The 9,577-nt window shown below is 47.2% G+C and overlaps 1 protein-coding gene across 1 annotated transcript in view; it reads left to right on the top strand.

Moving 5' to 3' along the window:
- Nucleotides 1–2,046: 2,046 nt before the first annotated feature.
- The window catches only part of SLC35F4 (solute carrier family 35 member F4), a gene marked incomplete at both ends in the record, with an annotated part of 229,567 nt that continues 222,036 nt past the window's right edge, over nt 2,047–9,577 (top strand). The window contains one exon of the mRNA XM_080808913.1: nt 2,047–2,149. Coding sequence (XP_080665039.1) covers nt 2,047–2,149 — 103 coding nt within the window. The remainder of the gene's footprint in view (nt 2,150–9,577) is intronic.

Genomic DNA, 9,577 nt, shown 5'->3' with positions numbered 1-9,577 from the left:
TTTGCTTGAGTAGTTTCTTAATTTCTTTCTCATTAAATCATTTATATATTAATATGCTATGGATTATGTTATTAAACACATATGATGTAATAGAAACTTTATACAAAGCGATGTCTCCAAGTAACGGGATCAACCCATTTTACCATGGACAATGCATGCATTTTGCATAAGGTTTGCCACAGAAATAAAAAGAAAAATAATAAAAGTAACAAAAGTGTGCTGAAGATCACTTTCTGGGGTGGGGGTGAGCAGCAGAGTGTAAAGGCATAATCCTTCCATTTTTGCTTTGAATGTTTGGCTCTTCACCACTGCACCAGACTTGCTTTTTCCTTTAAGTTTGTTTTGACCTTTTAGTTCCCTCCATCCTTCCATCTTTCCTCACCCAGAAAGCAGGTGTGGAAGGAAATTGGTTTCTTTATGAACCCTCCTCCCAGCCACAATCCTTTCAGATCCACTCCAATCTCAGGATTCTGTGCTAGGCTTGTGTCTGGATGAAAACCCTTAGCTCATTGTGAAATTTAATACTGCATTTTCATATGCTTCAATCTCATTCATCTTTTAAAAAGTTTGCAACATTTCTTCCCTCTTAAGGACACACATACAATGTGGAAAATGCTTGAAGGCAGAGGCTGTGTGATAGGTTCTTTGGAGGTTTCTGAGGGGTCTCTGAAGTCAATTTGTTCTCCACCCCTCCCCCCACTAAGTTTTAGAAACGTGAAATCTGGCAGGGACGTCTTCAACTGGATCTGGGTGGAAGGTAAACATAATAAGCTCTAAGCTGATGAACTGACCCCCGACCCTCATCTCCCCACACCCTTTCGTTTCTGGGATGAAATTTTGAAAATTAAATTTCGCACTACGAATAGAAGAATCATCCCCTCTGCTCCCTGATTTTAATCCAGTGGGTATCTCGCCAAAACCGAAGAGGCACACCTGAGGGGAGGGTGTTCACTCTGACACGGAGCTTCAAGGACGTTCTAGACCCAGGTGGAAAGTCTCTGACTGGGGCCAAAACTTTCACCCGTCCAGATATTTACAGTGTGAAGGGCTTTCCCCCCTGATGTTTACGGCAATAAAGGAGAAAATCATTTCTCCTAAGGGCATTTGAAATTGGCAAAACAAACAAACTGAGTCGCAGCTGAGTCTCCCGAGCCTTTGATGTTTTCGCTGGGGGCTGAGGGTCGGGATACGGACTGTCAGACGCGGACCCTCAGACTCGAGGGCTTCATTGTTAAAGTCTTCGTGTCTGCAATACCTGGGTAATTACTTCACGTACCACCTGCTGAGGTCTCATTTTTTTTTTTTTCTTTCTCCCATTTCTTAAGAAAAGACTCCCTGTCGTCCAGGCAAGTTTCGAGAACTGATTAACTCTGGGGAACGCTTGCACGTCTGCTGACCCCAGGTGGTGTAGACGCCAAGCGTGGACCGAGACCCCGCGGCGCCCCCGAGGTGTCATCTCCCCGAGCGACGGTGTGCACCTCTCACATCAACACTCGCTTCCGCTTGGGTCTCTTCCATCTCCCCCCCTCCTCCCTGAGCCCCTGCCACCATCTCTCACCTTCTCGTCTCCTCCCACGCCCCTGGACGGAGCATCCCTTCTGGCAGGTGGGGTTGCGGGGATGTCCAGTCTTCGGGGAAGGGGCGCAGAAGGGTTAACGAGGAGAGTCTGCGGCCAGGTGGGGCGCCCACACCCGCCCCGGCCGCGGTGGGCGTCGGAGGTGAGGGGGCGCTGTTCGGGCAGCAGTGCGCCGGGCGGCGGGCGGGAGAGCTGCCAGGCTGACGGAGAGGCCGGCCCGAGTGGGGGCCGCTCCGCCGCCGCCGCCGCCGCCGCCGCCGCCGCCGCCGCCGCCGCCACCGCCGCCGCCACCGCCGCCGCTGTGATGCGGAGCCGGTGCTGCGCCGGGCGGTGGAGTCAGAGCCCGGGCGCGGGAGCACGAGCTGCAACATCAGCACCGGCGGCGGCGGCGGCAGCACCTGCACCAGCTCCCGGGCCCCGCGCTGCGCTCTCCGCCCCGCCGCGCCCGGGGCCGCCGCCCCGCGCTCTCTATGGATGTCAAGGCGGCCCCCAACGGGGTGGCTACCATCGAGGACCGGATTCTGCGGATCACCGGCTACTATGGCTATTATCCGGGTTACTCCAGCCAGAAAAGTAAGACGCCGCGGGGCTGCCTTGCTCCGGGCGCCGGAGCGGTTGGGATGCGGGAGGGCGCGCCGTCCGGACACCTGCAGCCCTGCCTGTGCCGCTAACGCTACCCTCCCGGCGGTGGGGCCGCTGGGGCGAAAAGTATGTCCGCGGTCCTCGGGGCTGCACCACGAGAGGAACGGGGGCCCGGGGCCGTCTACGCCCAGGAGTTTGTTAACAGGCGCAGCCTCGGGGTCGGAAGCGCAGGGAGGGGGAGACCCGGTGAGCGCTCGTGACAGCCGTCGGCCGGTTCACCTCTGGCTTCTCTACGACCGGGGGAGGTTGCCATGGCTGTTTCCTTAGCGGAAAGTCAGCCCTAGATGCTGCACTACCCCCTCTCCCAGCCCCTGCTGGGTTGCCGGGCTGCGGGCCGGGCGCGGGGCACGCAGGCTGGGTGGGCTCGGGGGTGGGGGCGGCCGAGCCAGACGTGGGTCCCGGCTCAAGCCGGCTTGGCTGGTTCACTCGGGCTGTCGAGACGCTGCCAGCGCGGGAATTACTCCTGCTAAAATGTCTTTGCGGGGTCCTCCACCCTGGGCAGAGAGAGAATCGGCTTGGATCTCTGAGACCCGCGCCCACGACTGGGGGTGGGGTGAGTGGAAGGGGGAGGCGCGACAGGGCCACGCGCCCGCGCTGCCTGCGCTGCCCGCGCTGCCAGCCGCACGTCGCGGCTACCTCTGAGCCGGAGGAGGCTTCTGAGGTCCGCACAGGCTTTCTCCCCGCTAAGCCAGGTCGTGCGGTGCGGATGCTTTCACATTTCTGGAGCAGTTCTGGGGGGAGGGCGGTGAGGCGCGCTCTACTCTGCCCCCTCCCCCAACACACAAACCCACTGGCTACCTTTGCTGGAATTAGTTCAGCCAGCGACCAGGGCGAAGCTCGTTTTTCTCCGAATTGGGGGACTAGTTGCGGCTTAATTCCCATGCAGGTGGGATTTCGCTTTTCCTATATCGATGCATTTCTGTCGCAATAGATGGAGCTTAAATGATGTTTTTGCTGTTATTTTTAACTGGAACCCTTGCAAGAGCCTGGGTGCATTTCTGATTGGTGTTTTTCTGTGACATTTTGGGGTCCGATCAATGTTACGGTTTCTCTGAAGCAGAGCCCTGCCTGACACGTAGATGAGAAAACACTTTTTTTTTTTTCATGGAACTTTCTCTCCCACTATGCTCCATCTCTGTTTAATAATAATTCAAGAGCTTTGTTCTCCTAGAGATATTTTCTCATTTAATATTTCATTTGGTTTCAGGAAAGGCCTGTCTGATTTGGATGGTTTCTGTCTAGCTGTTTTTAGAAGCTTACATTATTCATTTTCCATACAAAAGTAATTATATAGTGTTAGAATTTTCTGGAAAGAAAATAACACACTGTGGAATGCAGTTTGAAGTCTTTGTACTATAGACTCAGAAACTTCTTTTTTTTCCCCCATTGGCAAGGGGTTTCTTTTTTAACCCTAGAAACTTACGTGGAAGCACTAGTATTACTTGAATTTGAAAGATTACTTGAATTTCACCTTTAAATATTTTAATTAGGAGCGATGGGACTTCGGTTGCTTAAAGAATGGAGAAGCGGTCTGTGAAATTACAAGACTCAGAGTAGTTTATTATTGTAATTTTTATAACAATGGAACTTTGGTTGATAAAGAAGAAACCAAATGGAATCTTGGAAAAGTGACATTTTAGGTAAAATCGTGTTCATATTATCTTTTTGGACTTATTCAATAACTGCTCATGTATCATTTGCAGTAGAATAATAGGACAAAAAGAGGGAAGAGCCGTGGCTGAGACAGTAACGGAAGCTGAAGAGGGGTCCAGATGGAGTTGTGATGGGCATTTACCTAACTTCCCGCAGCAGAGCTCAGCGAAGACAGCATCTCACAAGGACAGAGAATTACATGATAGTCAAATAACTTTCAGGATGTTTGTGCTTTTGGAGGTGGAAGGAGATTGCCATTTTGCACAATGAGAGACTAGGAGAGGAGAGAGCTGGAAGAGAGCCAGGCAGCCGAGCACCATGAAGCAATCCTGCCCTTAATGCAGGCTTCAACTAGTAAACAAACACACTGAAGCAAACCAGTACAATATGGTCAATTGATTTAGTTGCTACCAGGAGTGAGCAACAGCTTGGGGGAAGTCTGGAGGGATATATTTAGGAAAAGGCTATGGTGAGGAATGTATAATTTGTGAAGGCAAGGTGACTTTCCCATTTTCTGATTGGTCATGTATGAGGCCTGAAGGATGATCTCTGGATATCTATGCCATTTACCTTTTAAGAGGTAGGTGGGGACTCACTTCTGAGAAAATGCTTCAATGGTCTGCCTCCTGTTAGCATGTAGTGTGGCATCCCTGGCAATCAGGAAGAGGAGTACTTTGTCCAGAAGAAATTCTATTAGGCTGATAAAAAAAAATATGTGCGTGTGTATGTGTACTTTTATATATATATATATATATATGCATATATATAAACTTATAATATATATGATATTATCAGGGTATGATATTACCAGGATAATAATCAAGGTACAGAAGTGATTGAAGCATTTGTCTAGCCTTGAGTTACTTACAGCCTTGTGGGGGAAATAGATTCATCCATTCAACAAGTGTTAAGTGAGTACCTCTTATGTGCCACGAATACATCCATGTGCAAAACAGACAAAAAGGTTTTCCTTTTTAGAGCTGAAGTTTCAGTGGGTGGAGACGGGCAATAATAATGAGCAAACAAAGAAATAAGTAATGTATATTTCAAGGTGATCAGGGCTTTTAAAAAATACCACAACGGGGTAAAAAGAATGACAGATTCTGAGGGGGCTGGGTAGAAATTGTGGCAATTTTCAATCGTGGCACTTGGGTAGAAATTGTGACAATTTTTAAGTCAGCTAAGGCTTCCCTGTGGAGGTCACAACTGGGCAAAGCCTTGAAGTATGTGAAGAAGTTAGACATGTGGACATCTAGACGATGTTCCAGGCAGAGGGAAGAGCCGGTACAAGGCTCTGAGGTGCAACGTGCCTGGCATGCTGGAGAAGAAGCATGGAGGTCTGCATGGCTGAAGGGGGTTGAAGAGCTGGGAGAGTGGTTGGAGAAGAGGTCACCGTGGGTGCAGGGCTCAGGAAAAGTAGGGCCTTATAGGTCATTATAAGTCCTTTGGCTGGGGAGCCTTTGTGGGGTGTTGACAAGGGAGTGATGTGATTGACTTACCTTTCACAAGGATCCATTTGACTGTTCTATTTAGGCAGAGTGGAAGCAAGAGACTAGTTAGTGTGTTATTGCTGTAACCTGGGTGAGAGAGGTTGGTGCCTGGAACCAGAATGGTAACAGTACAGGTGGGAGAAGGTGGTTAGATTCTACAGATATCTGAAATTAGAGCCAAGTGGGGTTCCTGATGGATTGGATATGGCATCAACGAATGAGAGAGAGAGAGAGAGGAACAAAAAATGAACCTGTCCTTTCTGGTTTGACCAACTGAGTTGCCAACAGCTGAATTGTGGAAGGCTTCAAGGTAAGAGAGGCTTTAGGGGGCCAGGAGTAAGGCTAATATCTTGGAAATGTTAAATGTATTTGGAGATGAAGGTTAAGCCTGGAGTTCAGAGGAAATATCTGGTTGGAGATATAAATTAGAGATTTTTCAGTATTTGAGTGGTATTTGGAGCCCAAGACTGATGAAATCTCCAAGGAATGAATTTATGTAGAGAAGAAAAGAGGAATAAGGACGGAACCCTGGGACTCTCAGACATTGAGAAGCTGGGGAGAAGAGAAACCACTGTGGGAGACCAAGAAGGAGGTCCCAGGGAGGAGGGAGGAAAACCAGGAGCATGTGATACCCTGGGAACCAGTGAAGAATTTCAAGGGGAAGGGATTTGCTGAGTCCTGTGCTGTTGAAAAGTTAAGTAAAATGAGGACTGGTAACTGACCACTGAATCTGGCAACTGGGGTCCTTGATGACCTTGAACCTTGGCAAGAGCAGGTAAGGTAGGATAAAAGTACTCAAATGTGTATAAGAGAGAGTTAGAGGACTTGGAAATGTGAGTATAGACAATTCTTCATGGATTTTTTTTTTTTTTTGTGCAAAGGGGAGCAGAGGAAATGGGGATAGTAGGGTTAAGAAGTTTTGCTTTTGGGGTGCCTGGGTGGCTTAGTGGGTTAAGTCTCTGCCTTCGGCTCAGGTCATAATCTCAGAGTCCTGGGATGGAGCCCCGCATCGGGATCTCTCCTTGGCAGGGAGCCAGCCTCCCGGCCCCCCCTCCCCCACTGCCTGCCTCTCTGCCTACTTGTGCTCTCTCTCTCTCTGTCAAATAAATAAATAAATAAAATCTTAAAAAAAGAAGAAGTTTTGCTTTTTTAATGGAAGAAATAACAGCATGTTTGCATGCACCTGAGAATGATTCAATAGAGAAAGAATAGTCAATGATGTTGGAAAGAGAAGGTATGGAATCTATTGCACACACACAAAAGGACATTTCGTGGAGGTAGGACAGAGGATGTGCGTCCAGGTTTTGGAAAATGGGTAACCAAGATGGTGGGGGTCAGTTGAGCTTCTCTTTGGTTGCTTTAGTTTTCTCCAAAGGGGAAGCAAGGAATCAGTGGAGCGTGAGGGTGGGGGAGGGGATGGTAGTGGTTGGAGGAGAGAGAAGGTGTGAACAGTTAAGTAGGGAGACCTAGCAGACTGGGGAGGTGCGGGAAGGTTGTCTGGCTGCCTTACCAGGCCCATTTCAAGTTTCTGGCCACAAATATAAAGTGAGACCGGTCAGGTGGTTGTTGTATTCATGGATACCATGAGACATGGAGCAAGTGAGGAGAAGGATTCAACCAGAGCCGCAGATTATGCAATGGGTATAATAAAATAACAGGGGCCAGAGGGTAAAGAAAATGCATGCAAGGGAGGTGTTGCTGTAATGATTGACCATAGCATCTAAAGCTGGTAAACAGATCAGTGGCTGGCAATCTCAGTGGGATCAAAGGGTAGCGGAAGGTAGCTGGAAGACAAGAGGTGGTGGTCAGAGAGAGACAGGGATATACTCTAAGATGTTATTTCCATTAAGTCAAGTCAAAGGATAAATCAATATATGATTTACTGTATTCCGTAATTGATATTTCTGGGGTGAGCCTTCTTTTTGTGTTTGCATAAGGAGGCAGTATATTGATGTATAGAGAATAAGCCCTAGTGGCTTGGAGATTGATTCTAGTCTTAAACCTGCCAGGAACTGGCTCTGAGATCTTATCGATGTCGGTCAGTTTCCTTGTTTGTGAAAGAGAGTGTAGAAGTTGCTGTCTCAGAACAGAGACACAGTAGGTCAGGTTTGACAGTTCCTGCCTCCATGGAACAATCTTAGTTGGTAATCCCTACTGTGTTTACTTTGCCTCTCTGTACCTCACCTTCCCTCTCAGATGGTGACCAGTTACCTCTGTTTGTTTTCTGTCTTTGGCACCTGTTGGTCTTGTTTTCCTACGCCCCACTAGTGACCAGGTTCTGTGGTTGTTTACTGTTAGCAGCTGCGATAGTAAAATTTTTTCCTCTTGCTCTGATCCCAGCCCTGACCACCCCATGCCCCAGAAGAACTCTGTCAACGTCTGGCTGTTCTGGATTTCTGACGTCCCTGACTGCTGCTGTAGAATTCCAATGTTTCAGCTGTCTCTTCTCACCTGCCTTTCCCTGAGCAAGCTCACTCAATCCCATGGCTTCGCCATCTCCTATGAGTCTGTATCTAGGTCCTCTTTTCCTGAACCTGAGTCCATTTCAGATTTCCTCCTAGAATTCCTACCTAGATGTCCTCTAAGCATGTCACACATAAAACTAAATTCATCAGCCCGTCCTTAAAAAAAACGCCTTTTCCTTCTTATTATGCTTGCTAGTTTCCAATATCTGCATCTAACCAATTGCCTAGAAACCTAGAGTTATTCTGAAACCTCTACCCTTTTTTGTTACCTATATTCAGTTAAGAAGTCCTACCTGGTCTTCCCCAAATATGTGTTTTCCATCCCTACTGGTGCTGCCCTTAGTTCTATCCATCACATCATTCCTCCAACCTCAAACCCTTCTAATCCATTATGCACACTTTAACCATATTTAATTCCCTAAAGTGCAGATCTGCTCATCTCCCATCCCTGATCAAATGCCTGGAATAAATCTTCATTTTCTGTGGAATAAAGTCCAAACTCCTTAGCATGCCACAATCTGAGCAAGGCTTACATTGTTCTATTTTAGAATACATTTTCTCCACTAATTGCCAAAGTAATGCAAGTTTAATGCAGAAAATCTGGAAGGCAGAGAAGCAAAGAGAGATTAAAACAAAATTTACTCATAATTCCATCACCCAGAGGTGATTAGTATTAACATTTTGGTTAACACTATCCTTTCAGTCTTTTTTATATCCATAGACACGTGCAAATTCTTTTTATTTCGTGAGGAACATTTCTCTCATTGATCTCTATATTTTTAATAAATGTAATGTATTCACAGTCTCTCATCTCTTCAAGCCCCTCAATTGACTTAGGTTGTTGGATTTTTTAGCCCAGTTTGTGCTTGGTTTGTTTTTTAATTTCATAGTTCCCATGGCCTCCATGAACCCTGGGCATAGTCTCAGCAAGGAGCTCATTGTTTTGATAACGTGATTGTCTCCGTGCTCTTCTGCTCCTCCGTGCCTTTTCACACTACGGCCAGATGGCTTCCTCTCCCTGTGTCTCCTTCATCACTCTTTGGAAAGCTCTTATTTATCTTTAAAGGCTAAGTTTAAACATGCTGTCCTCTGTAAAGCTTCCTGATTGCTCCAGGCTGGGTTAATCCTTCCTCTGTGCTCCTATGAAACTGTGTCCTCACCTCTGCCCCAGTATTTAGCACACTATTTTCGGCTGTTTACTTTACATGAGGCTGTCTCACCCACAGAGCTTAGGGAGGGCAGGGGCTGACTTTATTTAATTATTTTCCTCTTAGGCAAAGTGTCTGGTACATTCTGGGCGCTCAATAAAGTTTATTGTACTAATGAATGAATGATTATAGTTTCCTTTGAAGAAATTGGAGAGTTAATTATTTTCACACACAAAAAAGGAAGAGCACACGATGGTAGCGATTGGAGGAAGAGAAAAACACACACACCGGCTATGAATAGATGTGCTTATTCAGAGAACGGGAATACACCAAATGGTATTTTGTGATTGCTTTACCTTTGTGGTTGTAACTTCTGCGTTTTCATCCTTCTTACTCTCTTCATCACATTTCCTGTGCTTGACTGGTGCGGGGGCGGGGAGAAGGCTTTTTTTTTTTTTTTTTTTGCCCTTTTCAATACACAGTGGTACAAGTTACTGGAATTGTAAGTGATACAATGTGGTCCTCCCCCCCACCTTTTGAAATGGCTGCTATTGGTCTTCGTGGTATAATACGTGACACTTAAGCACTCTAACTTGTGTAATG

The sequence above is a fragment of the Martes martes genome (genome assembly GCF_963455335.1).
Source record: "Martes martes genome assembly, chromosome: 7".
NCBI classification, from domain to species: domain Eukaryota; kingdom Metazoa; phylum Chordata; class Mammalia; order Carnivora; family Mustelidae; genus Martes; species Martes martes.
Note: the sequence above shows the minus strand (reverse complement) of the source record. Positions and strands in the feature narration are given on the sequence as shown.